This window comes from Rhinatrema bivittatum, chromosome 7, assembly GCF_901001135.1.
Source record: "Rhinatrema bivittatum chromosome 7, aRhiBiv1.1, whole genome shotgun sequence".
Classification (NCBI taxonomy): domain Eukaryota; kingdom Metazoa; phylum Chordata; class Amphibia; order Gymnophiona; family Rhinatrematidae; genus Rhinatrema; species Rhinatrema bivittatum.
In genome coordinates, this window is record NC_042621.1 from 237,796,866 (window position 1) to 237,821,965 (window position 25,100).

The window sequence follows — 25,100 nt, forward strand, 5'->3', positions numbered from 1 at the left end:
CGTCAAATATACGTGTATGTGGCTGTGTGCATATTTGCTATAATATTTTATAATATGAGCATATGATATGTACATATCTTATAAAATATGCACAATTTCACCATGCAACAAATCCGCCCATGTAGGCTTACACGTAAAAAACAAATCGGAAGTCGATCCAAGGTTGCTATGTAGCAGTGAAAAAAAGGGTGGAGATCGGTGTATATAAAAAGAGACCTTTATTAAAACTTGCCCGACTCTGGCCGAGTTTCACTCTTTGTGAAGAGCTGCTTCAGGGGCTATGCATGTCAGCAGGGTAGATATTGCGACGTTTTACTCCCGCTCTGCCTATTAAGCTATATGAATATAGTGTTTGTGCTCAGTTTGATCCTCAGTGATACAGCTGCTTGTGTAATCCAGATCATGTCACTGAAGTGTCTGGCTTGAAATATTGTAATCACAATTCATTTTTTATATATATATAAGGTTTTAGTTAATGTAATTTCCGCCGGACCGCATAGAACAAGCTGCAGTGTGATCTAGTTACTAGGCTACCCCTCCACTCCTGATTTAGACTGACAATCCACAGAAGTGGCTACAAAAAAAGTGCGGGGCTATAATACCTACTTCTTATCGGCCTGATTTTAAATGGCCGGCGAGCGTAAAAAAACGGGGGTTACGCACACGGCCGGGCATGCGCACACCGTGCACATTTTAGAAGAGTCCCGGCCATGCGCATAACCCTTGTACACACACAAGAGCCAGGCCTCTTCCAAGGGGTGGTCCGGGGTGGGGCAGGCCAGGACAGCGCCATTCATTGCTGTCCCGGACCCTCGCATGCTGACCAGCTGCCGGCATGTGTAACGTACTTCAGGTTGGGCCCTGAAGTAAGTACTGAAACAAGCAAAGAAAAAAAAGGAACCGGTAGAATTTAGGGGTTGGACCGGAGAGGGGAAGGGAGGTTAGGGTAGGGGGTAGGGAAGTTCTCTCCCAGTCTGCTCATTAATTGGAGCGGACTGGGAAGGAACTGGGGAAAGCCGCGATGTGTCGCCGCGCGAATTTGCAGAGTTTTACCCCCTTGCGTGTCCCGCATGCTCGTGCGCGCGGGGATTATAAAATCGGGGCACACGTGTGCGCGCGGCCCGTTGATTTTATAACATGTGAGCGCCGGGAAGCGCTCGCACATGGACGCGCGCACGCACGTATTAAAATCTACCCCTGTCTGTTTAAGGAGTTGTATCCTTGTGATTATTCAGTTTCTGGATAAATGCAAGGAGCACCCCCATAAGCAGGAAATGTTTCATATAAAACAATTATGAGTGATTAGACTGTCAGGCTATTTTTGACTTAGGATTTGAGGCAATTAGGACATTTTTATTTTTTTAGTCTTTTGATAAGTGATGATATTACATAATAAGGGCACTGGAAAGAGGGAGCGAGACTTCAGAATAGAAAAAAAATATTTGAGTTATTGTTGTCTATTTAATATTTAATATTTATGTTCTTATGTTCAGAAACTCTGTTTAATGTAACGCCTTAACTGCGACAGTTTTGTTCTATGGAAACCGACCTGATTTGATATTTGTATTGAGAATGTCGGTATATAAAATCCTAAATAAATAAATAAATAATGCATTTCTGTATTTAACAATGAATCATCTTTAGCCAGACATCATGGTTATCTGATATGGTAAAACTTTGTAAGGCCTAATATAGTTCATACTTGAAATGATAATTATCATATTTATCCAATGGGTAAAGCTATTGAATGTGCTGATCACTGATTCGTAAGAAATGTTGACACTATTTGATAACCAGAAGAAGTAATAAAACTAAAACAACAAGAGAAGCAAATAGCAGAGCAAACTATATTGGGAAGCAAAAGAGAGTGCCTTTTAAGGAATAAAACAATTTTATAAATCTAATAGCTAAGGATGGGGGGGGGGGGGGGGGGGGGTTAGCTTTTTTTAATTTTTTTACTGTGATTAGAGAACATCTGTTGGCCTAAAAGAAAAATTATTCCACAGCAGGCAAGCTAAGCAGAAATAAATTTGCATCTATTTGCTTGAACAGAAATTATGAGTAATTGGAATTACAGGTCATTATCAGTTAAGAGGTTTGGGTTGACTTGCTTCTTATTGTTCTATTTTATATTACCATGTGTGTAATCAGAGGGTTCAGAATGAGCTCCCTGTTAGAAAACAAACATTTGCTGACTTTGGTGTTCACTTAAAAAGCATCTCAGCCAGCATGAGTTCCTACATAGAGTGATTTTAAAATGAACTTTTGTATTAGAATAGTTTATGATTGGATTCATGCCTGAACTACTAATTATCCTGTCTTCTAATGAAGGAAGCATTTTAGTGGGCAAAGCTCTGATTTCTGAGAGATACTGCCTCAATAGGATACATGAAGGGGCTTATTTGACAAAGTAATCATAAAAATATAATAATATTTGTATTTTTAGCTTGACATTGCAATTTATGCTCAAGGTGACTGATAGCATTATTAGCATTTAAATACAATAAGCACATGTTCTAAAGTTATTATCATTTAAGGGGGTACCTGAGGCAATGGGAGTTGAACAAAACACAAGACTTGCCATACTGGGACAGACCAAAGGTCCATTAAGCCCAGCATCCTGTTTCCAACAGTGGCCAAGCCGGATCACAAGAACATGGTAGAATCCCAATGGACAAATAGATTCCATGCTGTTTATCCCAGAGATAAGCAGTAGATTTCTGCAACCCCACATTAATAATTGTTTATGGGCTTTTCCTCCAGGAACTTGTCCAAATCTTTTTATACACAGCTACACTAACAGCTTTCACCACATCCTCTGGCAATGAATTCCAGAGCTTAATTATGTGTTGAGTAAAAAAAATATTTTCTCTTATTAGTTTTAGAGGTATCATCTAATAACTTCATTGTATGCCCCTGGTCTTTATACACTTTGAAAGAGTAAACAACCAATTCAAGTTTACTCATTTCACTCCACTCATTATTTTATAGACCTCTATCATATATCTTCGCAGTTGTTTCTTCTCCAAGCTGAAGGGTCCTAAACTCTTTACCCATTCTTCATAGGGGAATCGTTCCTTCCCCTTTATCATTGTGGTTACCCTTCTCTATACCTTTTCTAATTCTGCTATATCTTTTTTTGAGATGTGTTGACCAGAACTGTACACAATACTCAAGATGAGGTCACATCATGGAGCGATACAGAGGCATTAGGATATTTTCTATTTTATTCTCCATTCCTTTTTTAATATTTCCAAGCATTCTATTTACTTTCTTAGCTGCTGCTGCACACTGAGCAGAAGATTTCAGCATATTATAATGACACCTAGATCCTTTTCCTGAATGGTGATTCCTAATGTGCAATCTTGAAATTTATAGTTATTATTTTGGATTAGTCTTCCCTAAGTAAATCACTTTGCACTTGTCCACATTAAATTTCATTTGCCATTTGCATGCCCAGGCTCCCAGTTTTGTAAGGTCCTCTTGTAAATTCTCACAATGCTCAGATGATTTGAATAATTTTGTGTCATCAGCCAATTTGATTATCTCACTCACTGTTCCCATTTCCAGGTCATTTATAAATATATTCAAAAGCAATGATCTCAGATCAGATCCCAGGGGGCCTTCCACTATTCACCTTTCACCCATGGGAAAATTTGCCAATTATCCCTGCTCTCTGTTTTCTGTCTTTTAACTAGTTCCCAATCCATAATAGGACATTGCCTCCATCCCATACATTTTTTAGTTTCCCAAGAAGTCTCTCACGAGGGACTTTGTGAAATGCTTTCTGAACATCCAGATCCCCTTATCAACTGGCTCATCTTTAGCCACTTGTTTATTTACTTCTCAAAAAAAAAAAAAAAGTTGCAGATTGGTGAGGCAAGACTAGGGATGTGCAGAGCAAAATTTTATGTCATATTTTTTATGTCCGAAAGGGGGTCCCACTTGCGGCCAATATGGACATAAAAAAAATCCAATGAGTTGGGTATATGTACATATGTGCAAAAAAAAAATTTAAACCCCCTCACCCTCCTTAATCCCCCCCCCAGACTTACCACAACTCCCTGGTGATCGAGCGAGGAGTGAGGACGTCATTTCTGCAATTCTTGGCGAGAAGCATGTGACGTCGGTGGCACGTCGAGTGACGCGGCGTCACGTGATTCCCGGCTCGTTCGCGCCGGACGGCTCGTTCGGCCCAAAAGAACTTTTGGCCAGCTTGGGGGGGCCTCCTGACCCCCCCAAGCTGGCCAAAAGTTCTTTTTGGGCCGAACGAGCCGTCCGGCGCGAACTCGCCGGGAATCACGTGGCGCCGCGTCACTCAGACGCGACGTCACGTGATTCCCGGCCTCCTGACCGGCCTCCTGACCCGGCCTCCTGACCCGGCCTCCTGACCCCCCCAAGCTGGCCAAAAGTTCTTTTTGGGCCGAACGAGCCGTCCGGCGCGAACTCGCCGGGAATCACGTGACGCCGGCGTCACTCGACGTGCCGCCGACGTCACATGCTTCTCGCCAAGGATTGCAGAAATGGCGTCCTCACTCCTCGCTCCATCACCAGGGAGTTGTGGTAAGTCGGGGGGGGGGGGATTAAGGAGGGTGAGGGGGTTTATATTTTTATTTTGGCTCAACAATCGCGATTTCCCACATATCGAACATATCTATGTTCGATATGTGGGAAATCCGATCGTTTATGTCGAATCAATTTTTTAAGTAAAAAAAAAATATGAGTTGCGTTTTACTAATGCGGTCAATCCGAATGCACACCCCTAGGCAAGACTTTCCTTGGCTAAATCCATGTTGGCTTTGTCCCATTAAACTATACCTATCTATATGTTCAACAATTTTGTTCCTTATGATAGTTTCTACCATTTTGCCTGGCGTTACATTGTAACCCTCTAATCTTCAAGTACTATAGATAATTTTAATGATAATTTACAAATTACTAATAGCAGGTCCACAATTTCATTTTACAGTTTTTTCAGCACTCTGGGATGTATACCATCTGGTCCAGGTGATTTAGTTTGTTAATTTGCCCTATTACATCTTCCAGATACACTGATTTGTTTCAGTTCTGGCATAGGTATCCCTCTTACATCTTCCTCACTGAAGACCAAAGCAAAGAATTCATTTAGTCTCTCTGCTATGGCTGAGGCTACAACCTAACTATACTTTAAAATTTACATTGACCCATTTTAAATTAATAAGCTGATTTGCATGAGAAACCTGGGGATGGGTCCCAAGGAGATTGACTGACAGATAACAGTGAGTAGTTGTAAATGGAACTACTCTGAAGAGAGAAGGGTGAAAAGTGGATTGCCTCAAGGATCAGTTCGACGGCCGGTTCTATTCAATATTTTTGTGAGAAATATTGTGGAGGGGTTAGAGGAAACATTTGTCTTTTTGCGGATGACACTAAGATCTGCAATAGAGTGAACACACCTGAAGGAGTAGAAAAAATGAGACATGATTTAAGAAAGCTTCAAGAGTGATCAAAGAATTGGTAGCTGGAATTCAATGCAAAAAATTGCAGAGTCAAGTATTTGGGATGCTATGATCCAAAAGAACTGTATGTGATGTGGGCTGAGACACTGATGTGCATGGATTGTGAGACCTCAGGGTGATAGTGTTTGATGATCTAAAGATAGTAAAGCAATGTAACAAGGTAGTAACTAAAGCCAGAGGGGTGTTGGACCACATAAAGAAAGGCATAACCAGTAAAAAGGTGGTGATAATGCCCCTGTACAGGTCATTGGTGAAGCCTCACCTGGCGTACTGTGTTCAGTTCTGGAGACCGCATCTCCAGAATAGTTGGGGCCTGCAACAAAAGCCATATGAGATAAGACTAAAGGACCTAAATAAGTAAACCCTGAAAGAGAGGAGTGACAGTAGAGATATGAAACAGGCTTTAAAATACCTGAAAGATATTATAATGCACAGGAATCCAATCTCACTCTGATGGAGAAGAAACTCTATAACTAGGGGTCATGTTGTGAAACTCCAAGAGGGTAGACTCAAGAGCAACATCAGGAAGTATTTCTTCATGGATAGGGTGGTGGGTACATGGAATACTTTCTCCAAAGAGGTGGTGAAGACAAGAAAAGTAATGGAGTTCAACAGGGCAAACATAGGTCAATATTCAAAGCATGTTCAGTGATATTTAGCCACAGAAGTGGGACTTATGCAATTAATTAGCGGTTGCTGAATATGTGCCCATGTTCAGCAGCCACCACTTATCCATACAAGTCCCTTATATGGCTAAAAAGTTAGCCACATAACTTTTTGGCAGGCAGTGGGCATATCGGGGCAACTTATGCAGCTGCCAATATTCAAACTTAGCTGCATAAGTTATACAGCTAAACTAGATATGCTATAGAGCAGGTCTACCCTTAGCCAGTTAGACTTATCCAGTTAAGCACTCAGTTATATGAATATATTCAGAGGCATAGCCGTGCTGCTGAAAATACTTCGTAACTTAGCTGGATAAGTTCTAAACAGCTAAGTTACTTAACTGGCCAGTTTTGAATGTTGACCCCAGAGGATCCCTAGTGGTTAGAGATTGGTAACTTTAGGTGTATTATTTCTACATGGGGGTAACCTGTATAGAGCTGTACTTACAACCCTAAACTGAATGGACCATTTGAGTTTTTATCTGCTTCCATTTACTATGTTACCATATTATTAATGTGAGCACTGATGAGGGTGCTAATCTACCTTCAGACCCCTAATTGAAGATAAGTGCCCTCTGTGGTCTGAAGTCCCCCAAACCAAGGCAAGAGTAAGGCTTCTTCCTCTGACTGAATCCCTTTCCTCAGGCTGATGTGTCCCACAAGGCAAGATTCCCTGTTCCTCTTTTTCCCTCTGGCCAGGTATCCCCCTGCTTACACCATCCAAATATTGCTGACCGATGGTGGGAACAGGAGAGAACACAATGCCCTCTTATCTTACCAGCTCAGACAGAAAAAAATGGTGCCAGTCACCTTGCATGTGCCATTGATGTATTATTACACTAAGGATGTAATTTTCAAAGGAGTTACACGTGTAATTGTAACATACTATCATAGCAATTTTCAAAAGCTCATTTACTTGTGTAAAGTGCACTTACACATGTAAAACCTATTGACAATTCAAAGGCATTGTGAGGATGACTGAGCAGGCTTCACGCTCTTGAAGTCAGAAACCATGCTGACTCCCGCTTTTCTGAAGTAAATACACTTTATTCACCAACAAACACAGTACTGAGAACCACTACCTACCTTTCCAGTATTCATCTCTCCCTGCTGCCTCTCCTGCAGACTCAGGGCCTCTCAAACCCAGCTGAGCTTACACTCTTATCCCTGCCAACTTGTCCTACCCTCTGGCTTCTTCCTTGCCACCTGCAGGGTCCCATCTACAGAGCTCTCTCTCTCTCTCCCTTCTAGGGTTTTAAGGTGGACCAGGCTTGTAGCCTGGTTCTGCACATGCAAACAGGGGAAAACAGGGTCACTCTGTTACATATCCCCCTCAGCTTGGATCTGTTGGTCCAAGTGACACTACTTCCCCCTGGATCCCAACCAGAGAAGTACCACACACCCACTCCCCTTCAACTGGCTCCCCACCAGCTAAGCTTGCAGACAAGGATCTAGGGTCATGCTCACCCCCACACCTTAGGGTCACCCCTAAACAATACTTATAGTATCACCCACTGCATCCCTCACCCCAGTGTATACCCATTCTTGGCTTCAGGTTCCACTTCCAGCCTAGCAGGACTCCTTGAACTAGCTGCAAGACTTGCAATGAATACTCCTAGGTCCAGGGCCGGTGCAACGGTGCAAGGGAATAGGCACCCTAGGCGAGCCTTCTCCCTTGTGCCGCCACCCCCCCTCCCCCAGTCGTGCCACCACCCCCCCGGTTTCAGCCCCGACTCCTACATCATTCTCGATCACGCCCGCCGACTGTGTGGTTTTCTGGGTCGTGAGCAGGTTGGGCACTGCTCGCGGCCCGCCAAATCTCCACTCCTCTTTTCCACTGCTTGCGGCCCCATATGGCTCACACCCAGTGGCGTACCAAGGGTCTCCGGTGCCTGGGGGCCAATGCATTTGTGTGCCTCTCTAGCATCCCCCCTTAATCCTTCTTGTACTAACGTCACAGAAAATCAGTGGCATCTCTATACAGAAGAATTTTTTTTTTGGGGGGGGGAGCCAAAATGACATTTCTTCCTAACCACTCACCTCTATGGCATGGATCCTGCTTTAAAATTGGTTATAAAAAAAAAGTGTTAATAAAAAAGTCCAAAGGGTCTTCTGTGTAATTTTAAAAAGCTGGCCAGTTTCACACTTCTAGTAAAACTACTATAAAATTATTTGATAGCCTCATTCAACTAATTCTATATGGCTATGAGAGTGAAGTCTGGAATATATAGAAAGGGACAGAATGTCAATACAAATCCTGCACCTCCAGTTCGTAACTCTGTGCATCCACTGAATTACCCCAAAACAATGGAGCTTGGATGTTTTCCCTTACAGAGTATTTTCAAATTCTGGTGTCATCTCACAGCAACAGGCAGCAACAAACACCTTCCACTGCCAGGCACATTGTGAACTAACACAAAACCCCGCAAAAAAGGACACTCAAAATCTATACTGCAATCCCATCGTAACATAACAGTAATAACACCAAGGACTCAACAACAATTAAACCCTACCTGTGAAAAAGCAAGGGTAAATATTACACTGGGTCCTTAGGAATAACAATACACCACCTACTGAGGAAACAAAACAAACCCAATTGCTATAGATCCCTATCCAGACACTATATGCTAGCAGAATCTCTCATCATGGTCACACACACAGAGCAGAGACAGACCCTCACCAAATACAGAATACAAAATAAAGGAGCACAAATTAGACAAAAACTGAAATGAAAACCCCCAAGAAGCCAGACTGTGTATAACAATGGAAAAAACAGAACCACCATTCCTCATAAACAAATCAAGAAACATAAAGCTATCAGTTATAATAGGTAAAACCATACTAATAAAAGAATATTTTAAAACTATTGATAAATAGAATTCTATTAATTAAAGTCATATACATTTTTACAATTTCTCAAACACCAATAAAATATTTCAAAACAGCACATATATCAAATAACACCCCAATAATTTTAAACTAATAAGGATTTTAAAAAGACCCTGCTGTCCATATGTGGGAGCTCTTGATTTCCAGTCACCCTGATATTGTCCGAGGATTAGGATGTTAACCTCTCTCTCTCACACCACATACTCACATGTCCATTCTCTCTCACACATACACTGTCACATACATACACATTCATGCTCTTATACCCACTATAACCTCTCGCTCTCACAGACACTGACACACTCTCAGGCTCTAAGATACTCTCTCCCCCTCTACACATTCCCCACACACAAACTCTTACTCCCCTGGATTTTCTCATACACACTCATTGCTCTCACTCTCACTGGCTTCCCTCACATACACACAAACACACACACCAGGCAAGCTCCCAATCATTCTCACACACGTACACACACTGGACCCCCAGGTAGGCTCCCATTCATTTTCACCACTCCCTCCCCATCCCCCAGGCATGCACACATTCATTCTCACACACACATACACCACACATAGGCAGGCACCTGTTCTCACACATACAAACCCCAGGAAGTCACCCATTCATTCTCATACACAGACACACCCCTCAGGCAGGCACCCTGCATTCACACACATACACCCCCAGGCAGACGCTCATTCATACACATGCACACACTAAAGGCAGACCTCCTCTCTTTCTTTTGCTAGCAACCTCGGAGCCTCTCTCATTCCTCTGCTGCCACTGTCCACTGCTGCCACGGTGGCTATAGGGGAGGTGCTGATTACTGCTACTGGCAACCGAAGCCCATTCTGCTGCTTCCTCTGTGCAGGCCCCGGGGTGCTTCCACTTCCTCCATGCTGATCTCGTACATTGTGAGATCCGCATAGAGAAAGTGCTACTCTTGCATATTCCCAAAGATTACATGTGCCAATCACTAAAAAGTAATTTTTTTTTTACCTTTGCTGTCTGATCTTAGTTTTCTAAATCGGTTGGTCACAGGCTTTTTTTTTTTCCACCTTCCCTTTCTTATTTTTTTGCCAATCCCTTTTATTATTGTCTTTTTTTCTATTTCATTTCTCTACATCCATCTGTCTTTCTTCCCTCAAACACACAGTCAGGTTCTCATTCTCACATGCTTTCTCTCTCTCACACACACACACAGGCTCTCACTCTCACATGCTCTCTCTCTCATACAATCATTCATACACACAGTCTCTCACTGGCACATGCTGCCGGACTCACACACACAGACTCCCTCTCATTCCCACATGCTGTCTTGCTCAAGCACAGGCTCTCACTGTCACATGCTGTCTCTCTCACACACACAGAGGCTCTCACATTGCTGTCTCTGCAAACATTCAGGACCTCATCTACCCACACACAGTCTCTCAACTCACTTCACACACAGCTCATACACCACACCACACACACACACTCACTCTACAGGCCCTCAGCCTCTCTCTCACCTCTGGGCCTCCTCTTCATGGGTCACCGCAGGATGGGCTCTGCAGCAGAACTGATCTTCTCAGGCCGCCCGCAATGTGGGATCTGCAGTGGCCCTGCTACCGGGCCTCCTCCTCTTCTCAGGCCGCCGCGACTTGGGATTCGCGGAAGAAAACCATAAACACTGCTCTTCTTCTGCACACGGCTGATGCTCCTCCTCCTTCCTGCCCATGCAGCTCTGGCAATGTTTTCTTCCGGTGGTCCGCGCGGGGGCAGGAGGGAGGAGGAGCACCTGCAGGTTTGGACGCGAGCTTTTTCTTCAGGCCGTGGTGAGATGAGCTCCACCATGACTCCGCCAGTCTTTCCTGCTGTGTGCGCCCGGTACACAGCACAGCAGTAGTTCCCTGCTCAGCCACCAGTGGGATGAGGTCCACCAGCGGCCGCATGAGGCCTCCATGTCGGCCATCAGCGCCCCCCCTATGGCCCTGCGCCCGGGGTATTGGCTTTTCCCTGACCTCCCCTCGGTTATACCACTGCTCACGCCCCTAAACGCTCGGCACCCTAGGCCGCTCTAGTTTGCCTAGAGCTTCCCCTGGCCCTGCCTAGGTCATCTTTATGATGATTTGTGCCTCTCTTCTGCACTGTCATGACCAGCAACCTCTGGCAATTCCATCACAGCTCTCGCGGACTCCTCTTTGCTCCTTTGTACTCCCTCTTGCTAGGGACTTCCTAGCCTCTGTGGTCTCTTCAATTGGCCCCTTGGCAGTGCCTCTCTCAGGCTCCTCAATACTGCCTCTCACAGGCCAACCTGTACTGCCCCTTTCTGGGCCATCTTTGTTGCCCTCCTCAAGGCTCTCTATGACCCCCCCTCTCTCAGGGCTGAAAACAGCCCCCTTCTCTAAGCTTCCCACAGGAGCTGTTTCTTGGCTCCCGGTAGTGTTTGGGCTTCTAGCCTGGTCCTGCACATACAAACAGGAGAAAATGGGGTCACTCCATTACAAGCATATATTGAAGCAATTTTCTAAAGCTCACTTACATGTGAAAAGTGCATTTTCATGTGTAAAACCCAATTTTAAGTTTTTAAATCCTTCTGAAAATGACCCCTTTAGTGTGAGGGATGCTCTATGCGGGAATTTTTTTTTTTTTTTTTTAATGTTTCTTTCTGCTCTTTCTTTCCCCATTAATTTGCTATGGAGCAGGGCTGATAACGCATTCCATGGCTCAGAATTGGGTCAGACCCAGATATCTCATTATAGGCTCATTAATGACACATTCATAGTGTACAGAACTCCTAAACCTATTTTTTTTTCAGACTCAGGATATAATTTAAAACATTTCCTGCCTTTTCCATATCACTATTTACCACAACCTCCTTTCTGACTGCTAAAATGAGTGCAGTGATCCCAAGATCTGAAGTCCTCTAGAAAAATGAGACCTGACAAGTCTGGTCTACTTTCACTTTTCGTATTCTTTCTTCACATTTCCCATACCATATCCATGCTATTATTTTTACTATATCTCAATCTTCTTTACTTTGGTAAACAACATCTTTCTATTTCTCATTCACTCTGTCTCTCCCACTTGCTCCATCAACTTCCTCCCAATTACCAATTCACTGAAACATGTATAGGATTAAACAAAACTTTATTTAATAATATGAGCACAACAAACAATTGTTTTTAATCTATTGGGAACATAAGCATTCTTATGTTACTAAGTTAATTTGTAGAAGCTGTGTGGCACTTGCTGACAATTATTTCTTTGGTATTTTTCCCAAGATGGCTATTTCAAATCTTCACTTGACCATCCAACAATCCTACTTGGGTCTTCCTGTTCCCATTCCCTATTCACACTCTGATTTCTGTCCTAAGTCTATTTCCTTGCAATTAGATTGGCCGAGGCAATTATCTGAGCATCACTATGCCTGAGCTGAGCCTTCCTGGCACCATCACACACTGCTTGGATTGTGTTTTCCCCAGCTCGGCTCTTCCAGATCCTGAATACAAGACCAGATGCCACAGTCATACCTTGTGGCCCAGAGGGCAAAATGTAACTTCACCCCGAGCTGTATTCCATGCTTCTTTGCGCTGGCTAGCAAATATGATTGTCAGAGCAGCATCTGGCACAACTTGCACCCTCTCCGCCCACCCCTCCCAGAGGCAATGTAAGTGCTTTCAAAGCAGCACTCCTAATATTACCAGTCCTACCGCCGTCTTCCTTGTCATGAGCAGATGCTGCCAATTATGCCTGATTGTATCTTGTTCTCTGATGATTCTCTGATATCAGCCATTTGGGCATTTTTTTATGCAGTGATTGCAAAATTCATTTCCCCTGTGGCATAAGTAATATTATTGTTCCAAATACATGACCACTTGAAACACATGATGTCAAATGCTTTCAAGCATAGGAGCATACATTTGAAGTAGATGAATGGCAGACTGTGTGGTTTTTGTTTTGTTTTTAGCATAAAAGACAACATGAATACATTTGTAAGTGAGTGGGAGATGGGAAGGGGAAGAGTGGAGAAGTATATAGAACTTAGTAGACATTGTGGTGTATATATAACAGGCACTTTTTGTTGTTCTGTGGGAAATTGCAGTACACTTGAAAAAAAATAAACTATTGGCCACCCAATAAAGCTTTTTCTACATATTTTATGTTTTATTGTAACCGATGTGATATATATTTTGAAACATCGGTATATAAAAACAAACAAACAAATACACAAATAAATAAATAATAATGATCTTTGTGAATAATACAAAATGAATTAACCAAAAAAGTTGAGATTAGTGCAAACCTTGACCATGTGAACTGTGTATCATGCCGTTTCAATAAAGTGAAAAACAGACCACTTAAGAGAGTTCAGGTACAAGTGAACATAAATGGATGGAAAAGGCTCACTAGAATTGAAGCATTGCTAATAAACTGGTCACAATTAATTGTGCACCCTCTATTTTAGACATTTACCTTCGACAGATTTATAGTACTTTGTTTGTACAACTGTAAATTAGCTTCCCACCCCAGTAATATTTATCACAAACTAATCTAATTTAATTAGGGCAGATATGATACAGACCTTCAGAGACCTGAAAGGTTTTAATGATGCACAAACTTCAACGTTTTCATCTTAAAGGAAATAGTACAACTAAGGGTCATGAAATGAAACTCAGAACCAGCATCAGGAAATATTTCTTCACGGAGAGGGCAGTTTGATACTTGCCCTGCTCTTCTAGAAGAGGTGATAAAGAGAAAACAGTCAAACAAATTCAAAGGGGCACGGAATAAATACTGTGGATCCCTAAAAGTTAGAGGATGGGAATGAAGAAGAGGGTGCATGGGGGTAACCTCCACGGAGCAGCAGTTACTACCCTTAAGAGAAGGCATGGGGATTTCTACCTTCAATCAATAGCTTTGATGCTTTTGACACAACTGCAACATTGCTCCCCACTTTGACAGATAAGGGAAGAGGGGGAAAAGGGAGCGCTATACAGACAACAACCAACATGGACCCTGACTTTTAATTGTTTGGGTACTGACATAAGAGAAAAAGCACAGGCTGGCTTCTATGGCCAAGACCCAAAAGCAAAGAATGCAAGCAGCACTGTCTGAATTAACAAGACTGAGACGGCTCCTCACTCAGTAAAAAATGTGCTATCAGTAATTTATAGGTTTGACAGTTGCTTGATGTTGATTGATTGTAATATTATTACCCTTATCATAAGGCTGGGGGCAACTGCATGGAGTGGCAGATACTACCATAAGAAATTTTTCTGGGCAGACTGGATGGGCCATCTGGTCCTTTTCTGCTGTCATTACTATGCTACTATGTATGTTACTTTAGTCATTTCCAATAAATAAGCCAGGATTGGAGGCCAATGTGTAGTAACCCTAATGACTTGATTTTCTTGTGCTTACATTTTTAGTTTAACTGAAACTTCAATATGAACACAAGGGTTTGACCTTTTTTAGGTCACACTGTAAGTGTTTCAGACAAGGAATTTCACAACTTGCTGTCTAAATATTACACCACACTGCATCTTAAGGGAATTATGGAAACTTTCTACACCAGCATTATTTCTGTGCAATTTGTTTTAATATTACTATTGAATGGATTATGCAATTTCTTTCTTCTGTCCACCTCTCCTTCTGTAATTACTAGAGATGTGCTTTGACGAACCTTTTGGTTCGGCCTTCGTTATCGGCCCACCGTGGGAAATTTTGTTTTCTCGCGGTTCGGGCCGATTTTTTTTTGGCTACCCCGAAAAAAAAACAACCCCACCCCAACCCTTCAAATTCAATTACCTACAATCGCCCCACCCTCCCGACCCCCCAAAAACTTGCCGAAAATACCTGGTGGTCCAGCGGGGGTCCCGGGAGTGATCTCCCCCCCTCTCGGGCCATTGGCTGCCACTAATCAAAATGGTGCCGATGGTTCTTTGCCCTTACCATGTGACAGGGGCTACTGGGTGCCTATTGGTCGGCCCCTGTCACATGGTAGGAGCAATGGATGGCCCCGCAACCATTTTTTAAGATGGTGCCGGCCGTCCATTGCTCCTACCTAATGACAGAGGACAGCCAATGGCACCGATAGCCCCTGTCACATGGTAAGGGCAAAGGGCCACCAGTGCCATTTTGATTAGTCGCAGCCGACGGCCCGAGAGGGGGAGATCACTCCTGGGACCCCACTGGAACCACCAGGGACTTTTGGCAAGTTTTGGGGGGTCGGAAGGGTGGAGGGTTGTAGTTAATTGAATTTGAAGGGTTGGGATGGTTTGGTGGGGGGGGTTATGTGCCCTTCTTCTCCCCCCCCCAAGAAACAATAAGAAAAGCCACACAAAATTTCGTGGGTTTTCCTACCGGTTCATCAGGCCCCCCGAAACACAACAAATAGGAAAATATCGTCTTTATTTTCTATTGCATTGCAAATGAATGCACATCCCTACTATTACCCTGTTTATACTTTTATGTATGGCAAAGGATCTCCTAATCCTCAGTTCTCTCCCCCCCTCCCCTATGATTTGTTCCTCATCATTTTAGCTTTTGTCTTGTTTGAAGGAGAATGGACATTTTTGTTCTTCCCTTGAGAGCCCAAAACCCCCAATATCCTCAGACCCAAAGCATTTTTTATCCTGACATCAGCCTTAAGGAGGCCCTGCCTCTCGAGGCATGGGCCGTATAACTGGGCAGACGTGCGGCAGGCAAGAGGGAGGGGGGAGGGGGGCACAGCCTAGGTGCGGAGAGGGGCGGACAATGGGATTAGGGGCCAGTTCAAACCTGGGCATGAGCCAATGAGACAAGGAAGGCGGCGTCTCTGAGCTCGGGTACTTAGAGGTAGGGCGGGGTGGGGGGAGCACATTTGCAGCCTGGAAGCGAGAGCAACAGGCTGACCTCAGCACGGCTGTGCTGTAACAGGCTGACCTCAGCACGGCTGTGCTACAACAGTTTTGCTTTTACTTTCACTTTGCCTCCAGCACGGCTGTGCTGTAAGAGGAGCAGATCAGCTAAAGGAGCAGGAACGATTTCTTTGATTACATCATTGGGTAAAGTACATAGATTTTGTGGCTTATAGGCAAAATGTTGAGAATATTAATGGTAATTTTGTGTTGCTAAGGTCTGGAAGAGTATGCTCACCCCCCCCCCCCCCCTTTTGCATTGGAACTGGCTCTGCATTACCAGTACTTTATTTAATGAAAAGGCTTTGAATGCATGGCTGCTTCTGCCTGGAATGTTATTTTATTTAAGGAAATGCCTTAGCACATGGCTGGTTTATATATATTTTAAACTAATATATATTTAGTGAAACGCCATGGGCACCTGGCCACACTTTACCTGTTATTATATATATATTTTATGAACTCATGGCTGGCTTTCAGCACAATGCTTGCTCTGCATGTTGCTGTATTTATTGAAAGGGCAGCGAGTGCAGGGCTGGTTATCTTTCACTTGTAGCCTCTTAGAAAACGCCATTGAAGGGGTCTACCCATGGTGAATGCATAGGTGGTTAGAGTCACCTGGCTGGGCAGTAGCCGCAGGCTTGGTTAAGCTCAGTGGTTAGAGCACTGGATCTTGTAGGCTTACTTTTACTTTAAAAAATCGATGTTTTCTATGTATTGCTTTACCCCTCGCTCTCTAAATTGCTAGGAAGTGGGCAGGCTTCATGTCTACCAGGCTACCTCACACATCCTGTGGATGTGCTTTGTTATACCTAAGTAATCTGACAATTAAAAAGTAGCCAGCATTCCGTAGTTGGGAATTCTGATGATATGTCTGTGGGACAGCGGTATGGCATTTGAGTGCTCAGCCAGGTTAACAGGATGGTTTTATATTAATCCTAAAGGTGATATTTAGCATTCGGTTACCATTTAAAGGGACAGCTGTCCCATGTGCACGTTTATACTGAATTATAAGGGGTACAGGACCCTCAGCTTGATAGATATGATTTAGGCTGCGCTATGCAGCTCTATTCAAAGTAAATTAAAATATTAATGAAAGGTTGGCTTACATCTTAGCATGGTATTGTGGTTCTCATGGGAAGGGCTTGCCAGCAGAGGTCAGCACATGGCAGCGGCCATTTTGGGAGTTTAGCACATGGCAGCGGCCATTTTGGGAGTTTAGCACATGGCAGCGGCCATTTTGGAGGTCAGCACATGGACTTTCAGGATTTTTTTTTTTTTTTTTTTTTTTTTTATTACTTTCCTTTTACTCCCCAGGCCCCCCCCCCCATGCGCCGGCACTCCCGCCTCCCCCCAGAGTCCGGCCGCCCGCCCCCCCCCCCCCCCCCCCCCCCTTCCTCAGCTGCCCCCCCCCCCCCATCCTGTTCCCGTCCAGCCCCCCCAAACTTGCCGGGCCCAAACGTGCGCCCAGCCCCAGCCCCCCCCCCCCCCGGCTCCTTGCACCCCTCCCCCACCCCCCCCTTAGCAGGTGTGCGCACACCCACGTTTGGCTACCTATTCATATGCCCCCCCCCCCCAAAACTGTGCGAGATCTAACCATTTAATATGTCTACACAGCATGGCTACCACCCAGTTTGCTATGGCTTTTGCCCCGTCCGCACTTATGCCGGACCAGGCTCAGGCTCTAGCCAAGCGAGCACGTCGGAAGCCAAGCAAATTGCAGGAAAACTTTGCGGCAACGCCAGAAGTCGAAAAACGTAAGACCAAGACACAGAGGAATAAGAAGAGGAAATCCGCAAGCACACGACAACCGCGTAGCATCAGCCATTTGGGCTGCTATGTGCCGGAGCAGCCCCCTCCACGGGGCATGACCCCTGCAGCACCGACCCCTGCAGCACACGCCAGAGAACTTCGGCAATGTTACCGAAACGACAGCTGCGTCAGCTCATGGACCAAACCTGGTCAGCGGCTGCTATCCATGGCACGGACAAAGTGAAGGCAATGCTGGATGCCTTAACGCATACCACTAGCCCATCCCCTGGCTCAGTGCCCATCGGTCCACAACACGGTTGCAGCGGGCAGCTCCAACATTTCAGCTGGCAACACCCAGCCACCAGCACGTCAACAGACAGCTCATGGACAACACGGGCAACCGCAAGAAGGACAGAACTGTGAGTACCCTGATTTAAACCGGGGCCAGGGTAATGTGCAGGTACCCCCAACACAGCCCAGTTACCCACCACCAAGGAATGGAAGCGAAGTGTGGCTGGGGCCACAAAGCGCTCCTACTGACAATTTCGCTGCTATGAAAGCTATTTTCGATAACTGGCATGGGCAGGGTAATGCTAACACTAGCCCAACACAGGAAACAGGGCAGTCAGGGACGACCCATGGGGGATATTTTACTTGTGACACAACCCCAGCCCCAGCTACAGCTGTTGGAACACCAACCACAGCTACAGCGGTTGGAACAACGGTGGGTCAGCTGGGGACCAATGGGCACAATACCACTGGTAGCTCAGCCACGAATGGCAATAACGCTGCACATACACATGTACAGTGGCTCACTAACCGCGCATGTGTCAGAGGCGTTAAAAGAGAAAATATGGCGCAGCGAATATGTAGATATATTCGAGCTGCTCAGGAAAGAAGGGGAGGGTTCCGATCCCAAATGCCACGAAGCGTGCAAAAACTCTCAGCTAGGGAGAAACCCTGCATCGCTAAGGACGCTAGCTAATTGGTCAGCAGGATTCAGAATTCTGGTCATCCATCATAGGTCAAAAATTTCCTGAAAATGTTGCTCCTTAATTGCTTACCAGGACGTCATTTGTGGTGCTTATCGCACGTATGGCGGTACGGCTTGGTTGGAGTAGGTGGCAGGAGGTTGTCCCTGGCTTCGCTGGCAATGCATACCAGCCGAGTACATGGTTAACTCCTCGCCAACATACTTTTATTACGGGAAGATTTCCATTTCGGCAAGGTCAGCCCTTTCGTCAAGGGCAAAGGTGGGGGCAAGCCACTAGATTTAGGGGTGGGGGGACTCCCATCTGTAGGCTGTTCAAACTCTGGTTTTTGCAGATTCGCTGCTGCCTGCAAATTCAGACACGCCTGCATGGGATGCGGTGCAGGCCACCCTCAAACAAAATGCTCAAGGGGAGGAACCATCCCCCACACAGAAGCAACCATACATTCATTAGAGCACCTACCCCATTAAGATACATAGCTTGCAGGTCTGTTTAAAGGGTTATCAGCCCAAGGAGGCCAGATGGCTATACGAAGGGTTTTCCCAAGGTTTTCATATACCTTTCATGGGCCAGAAACCGCCACAGAGGCTAAGAATCTCTTATCTGCGAGGAATAATGAAGAGGTCATTGCACTAAAGATCAAAAAAGAAAGCGACATGGGTAGGTTGGAAGGCCCATTCAAGGACCAAACCTCTACCCTCATTTTAGGATTTCCCCTCTGGGGGTGGTTCACAAAAAAGAGCCAGGGGAATTCCGAATGATTCACCATTTATCCTTCCCAGAGGGTGGGTCAAGTGAATGATTACTTGGACCCCGAAGCATGCTCGGTCGCCTACGCCTCATTTGACCAGGCATTAGACATGGTGAGGCATTGGGGGCAAGGGGCATGGTTGGCAAAAGCCGACATTGAATCAGCCTTCCGCTTGCTTCCAATACATCCAAAGCTGCTTCCATCTGTTGGGGTTCAATTCCGAGGTAAATATTACTTCGATAAATGCCTCCCGATGGGCTGCTCTATATCTTGCGCCTACTTTGAGAGGTTTAGCACATTTGTGCAATGGGCTGTAGAGCAGGACATCGGGAAAGGGAAAATCATACACTATTTGGATGATTTTCTGTTTACCGGCCATAGGGACACACAGGCCTGTGCGCAAGCCCTCGAAGCATTCACCCGGAAAACTGACGAATTAGGCATTCCGCTAGCTAAGCACAAATCAGAAGGACCGTCACAAAAATTGTCATTTCTCGGTATCGAAATTGATACTCTGCAAATGGTCACACGCCTACCGCCCGCAAAAATAGCAGCGTTACGGGCCAACATATCTACTACCGAACAATCACGCTAAACCAAATGCAGTCACTCATTGGTCACCTCAATTTCGCTTGCAAGATCATGCCCATGGGTCGCCCCTCATGAGAAGATTGTCCCAAGCCACAGCAGGTATTCGCAGGAGCCATCATTTCATCTAGAATCACCAAGGAGCTCAGGGAGGACCTCATAGTATGGAAGACATTCCTAGGGGAATATAATGGGGCGGACAGTTTGGAGGGACCCGATCATGACCAATAGGGAGCTGCAGCTCTACACCGACGCAGCGGGGAGCGCTGGATTTGGGGCCTATCTGGCTGGGAAATGGTGCGCGGACGATGGCCAGTACAGTGGGAAGCCATGGGTTTACTCAGAGACATCACTTTTCTCGAATTGTTCCCCATTGTTGCAACAATACACATGTGGAAAGCATGTTTCCACAACAGAAGAGTGGTTTTTTTGGTCAGACAACATGGCGGTTTGTACAGGCGAAAAATTCTCTCACCGCTCACTTCCCCTAGGGTCATTAGGCTATTGCGGGATTTAGTACTGCTCTGCCTGCGCATTAACCTGGTCTTTAAGGCTAAGTACGTTCCGGGGGAAGCTAACGGCATCGCTGATGCATTGTCTCGTTGTCAGTGGTCTCGTTTCAGATTCCTGGCCCCGGAAGCAGAGCATCACCCTTATCACGTCCCTCCGCGGATTTGGGAAATTAGGGTGCCCGGAATCGCCTCCATATGAGATCGGCTCTGGCAGAGTACGGGGGAGAGGCATATGCACGCGGCTGGAGCCTGTTCCAAAAATTTTGCCAATTCAAATAACACGGCAAGTTCAAGGGACAATGACAGAGAGAAATGTAACAGAGTTCTTGCTCTACCTCAAGAACTCGGGAGTATCAAGAGCACAGGCAGGGCACATGTAGCTGCTATTGTTTTCGTCTCCAAACTATGGGGGATAGGCTCAATTAGCAACTCCTTTCTCATAAAAAAGATATTAGAGGGTTGGGCGGAGACAAGAACCAGTTAGAAGGGACGCCAGAAAGCCTATCACACCCAATGCTGCTACAAGCACTGGTAAAGGAGCTCCCCAGCCTAGTTTGGGACAATTATGAGGTAAAGCTATGGACCGTGGCTTTTTCACTAATGTTCTTTGGTGCATTTAGAAACAGCGAGCTTATCCCGAGGGCAAAGGTGACCACCAGGGCATCGATGGGGGTCTCCTGATAGAAAACATAAGGCTGTTTAATGAGACAGTACAGATCTTTCTCAGGCGAGCAAAAAACTGATCAACGGGCAGTAGGTCGCTGGATTACATTATACCCTGCTCATACGGGGGGGGTGATATGCCCCGTAAGGGCTACAACAGAATACCTCAAAGTACGCCCGCTGGGGGGAGGGCCCTTTCTAAAACACAAAGATGGCAACGCGCTATCGCGTTACCAGTTATCAGTATGCTACGCAAAGGCTTGGAAAGATAGGGGAAGACGCGGGAGCTTATCACACACATTCATATTCCAAATAGGCGCAGCATCCTTCGCCAGGCAGCGGTTTAAGCGAAGATCAAATTAGGCGCTAGGGCGGTGGAAATCCGGTAAATTCAAAACATACATACGACCCAATAACCAGACACCCCAATGAACAGTCTCACTGAGAAACATAAAAAGCATATATTTACCGTCCTGTTGCACATAACCGTTTTATTTTGTCTATCATAGACTCGCCAGCGGGGAGCGCGAAAGTGATATGGATCATGGGGCACTCGTACATTTATTGGGCGCACATTAGAACCAAGAGAAAGACCTCCAGCGAGCAGATGGGCATACCTCGTAGCAAGGCCAGCTTATTCTGGCTCGGCAAACGAGGGATGAGGGGTCCAACTAATGCCTGGCATCCTCCAATACGCCAGGCAACTACCACAGCCTGATATCATCTGTCATTTGGGCGGTAACGATTTGGTCGCAGTCAAAAACATTGACTTAGTAATCACGATCAAGAAGGGACTTGACTGCAATTAAGGCTATATGGCCAGCCGTGGTATTGGTATGGTCCCACATTAACCCCCGATTGGTATGGAGGGACGCGAGGTCGCATAAATCCATCGCAAAAAGCAGGCGCAAATTGAATAAAGAAGTGGGGACGTGGTTGAGAGCTATAGGGGGATATGTCATCAAGCATGATGATATTTCGCTCTCATGTTCAGGCATGTATAGGCCGGATGGGGTTCACTTATCAGACGTTGGGGTAGATATCTTCATCCTTGCACTGCAAACGGCCACAGCAGCTTTAGTTAATTGGTGGGGGTAGGAAACAAATAAGGTTTTACTGTTTCCTACTTTGGCGGGTGCCCTCACCGGAGCATAAGGGGATGTATCGCTGCATAGAGGGGAAGTTTTTGGTGTTGGGGGAGGGGGAAGGAGAGGAGCACAGCACCAAGGACTTTGCATAGGGGGAAAGCGGGGGCATGGATATAACTAAGCATGGCGGAGACCGAGATAATGGCCGGTCTGGGGGTGGCCCAATGAAGGCCTGGCATAAGCAATAACCGCGGCCCGCAAGGCCAGCATGGCGGAGACCGAGATAATGGCCGGTCTGGGGGTGGCCCAATGAAGGCCTGGCATAAGCAATAATCGCGGCCCGCAAGGCCAGGGGTGGGAGGAGGCGGCAGAATACTGCACGGAGCGGCAGTAGCCACGGAGGCGTTCACGGAGCGGGATGCCAGTGACGGGTGTTCCCCTTCACGGAGCGGAAGGCGGGATTGGCATTCACGGAGCGGGGTGCCAATGGTATACCACCTTCACGGAGCGGAAGGATGGAGGGCTGCCGTCTCCAAAAAAGCATTGGGGTGGGAAGAACAAGCAAGGTACCGGTGAGGGCGTGGCATTTAGCTAATGCCAATTGTTTAAGCTGCTGCAATATAAAGTAATAAGGTTATAATGTTAAATGCTGGCTGTGGCCGTTTCTTCCACTTAATAAAAGTTATCTTGGCTTACCTACTCTGTTGTCGCGTGGTCAAGGGTGGGAGGGGCGGTCGTCCGTGAGCTACGGCGTGCCAGAGTTAAGACACACGTGTTGAAACCCGCACATAAGGGCCATGAAATTATTGCTAACATACTTAAGTCAGTCTGTCAGAATACATTTGTGAGTGGGGGAAAAAAAACCCCCCAAAGAATTGTTCATTCCAGCTTCTGTTTTTACTATTGGTACTGTTCCTTCTTTCATATGAAGTCTGTATACTATAATTAATATAACATGCATGAATGGTTGTGTTCTGCATGTAGCATGTAAGTGCTAGCTCTCTACACAGTCTCTATGGTATATTAACTGTGTTGTACATGATCAGTGTCTTCCATGTTCACATTAGCTTTTCCACATGAAATACACCAAATAAGTTATTTCAGCATGTCTACAGGGAAATATTAGGACATCCATCCACCATGCTGTTCCCATTTGCTGATGGAGGGGCATGGTGTAAAACTACGAAAACGGGAACCTCTGTTCTTCTTCCATCCTGATGTTTTCTTTCTTTTCCATAAGATTTAGATTCGACCATACAGTTAAAAAAGATCGATTACCAACTATACTATAATTTTTGTTCAGGAATAAAACAGATTTGTAATATTTTCAAGAGAATGTGAATGCTTCTGAACCAGATTAAACTGGACGAGAGGCCCTTCTCTAAGTAGGATCTTCAAACTGTTACAAAAATGTGAAACACTAGATCATTTCCTTTTCTTCTGATAAGGAGATTATACCAGATCGTCCTACAGGGCCCCTGTCTAGCAATCTATCTCGAGTATCTCTCGATGCCTTAAAAGAAAGAAAGGAAATAGGGGAGTGCTAGCTGCAGCGCCGACTCCGAAATCCCTTCTTCCTTCATCCCAAGTCACATGATGCATTTGTACCCTCATCACTAATGGAGATATGAAGCATCCTCGTTTCACTATCATCAGCCCATCGGCCGCCTTCTCTTTCCAGTCATTTTATCCCGAGCCGAATTAACCAATGCCAAAGAAAGCCATGCGAGATCGCTGCATCTTTCCTTTGAAAAAAACGATTCTCGCCACTGGCCCACCCCCGCCCCCTTCCCCTTTTTGTATTTCTGCAGCTCGTTTTTAACAACAATACGGACGGAAGGCTCCGGGAGGGTCGCGGGAGGGAGGGAGTCGCCCGCACCTATTGCAGCGTTCCTTACGGAGGCAGCCGGTTTCGGAATGATTCCTTACAAGACGTTTGGGCGGGGGGGGGGGGCACCTATGGAAAACGGGGGTGCCATTTTAAGGATGGCGATTTCCCAGGGGTGGGGGTGGGTGAGTTCACCCGCAGCCCAGACAGGGCGCCAGCAGCGGTTCGAGTAAGGCTACGGCCAAATGGGCACCGTTCACAGATTGCCTTTTCAGGGGAAGGCCTGCACCGGCACCGTGCACAAAGATGAATAAGGGAAGAAGAAGCACATTAAAAACAAAACCCCAAAACCAAGCTCCTCTGCTCGCCGCCTGAGCTCCCCGGCACCAGCAAACGCTGGCGCGTTAAGGCGCCGGCCCATCTCTCCCGCACTTACCGTGATCCGCGGGATGCTCTTCTTGCCTTGGTAGGACATGTTCCTTCCCCCCTCCGCGCTGCTCTGCCGGCGGGTCGGGGTGGGCAGGGTCGTCGCACGTCAGCGCAGGTTTCCCCTGGTGGAGCTCGCCCCCACCCCCCTCGCCCCGGCTTTATGGGCGGAGGCGCTGCGCTCGGGCTCGGCAGCTCCCCTGTCTCCCCTCTCGGCTGGGGCGCTCTGCCCGCCGCCTCATTAGTATGCCAGCCTCGTCCGAGCCGGGCTCGCCTCTGTCGAGAGACACATGAGGCCCGTCAGCCACTCCAGGGCTCCAAGCAAGGCTTCGGTGAACAAAAGCCGCCCCCTTTCCACCCCCGGCGTCTGCCTGCGAGAGACAGACAAGAGATGAGAGCCGAAGATGCCTTTGCCGAAATGTTCTGTTGCTAGGTTAAGGTTAACCAAGATTAGTGTTGAGATGACGGGGAAAAAAACTTCTGTTGCAGTTGACTATCAATGCACTGATGTCAAGTACTTGTAATTTTCTTACTGGAGATTCCCACAAAAGTCCTGCAATGTATCCTTTGGT

The 25,100-nt window shown here is 46.0% G+C and overlaps 1 protein-coding gene and 1 long non-coding RNA gene across 4 annotated transcripts in view; one reads left to right on the forward strand and one right to left on the reverse strand.

Moving 5' to 3' along the window:
- Positions 1-24,667, reverse strand: part of DPYSL4 (dihydropyrimidinase like 4) — an 82,952-nt gene extending 58,285 nt beyond the window's left edge. The window contains exon 1 of the mRNA XM_029609990.1: positions 24,539-24,667. Within this exon, the coding sequence (XP_029465850.1) occupies positions 24,539-24,577 (39 nt within the window). The 5' untranslated portion in view covers positions 24,578-24,667. The remainder of the gene's footprint in view (positions 1-24,538) is intronic.
- Positions 15,930-25,100, forward strand: part of LOC115095808 — a 93,315-nt gene continuing 84,144 nt past the window's right edge. For all 3 annotated transcript variants that reach the window (XR_003857879.1, XR_003857880.1, XR_003857881.1), the window contains exon 1: positions 15,930-16,075. This is a non-coding gene — a long non-coding RNA (uncharacterized LOC115095808). The remainder of the gene's footprint in view (positions 16,076-25,100) is intronic.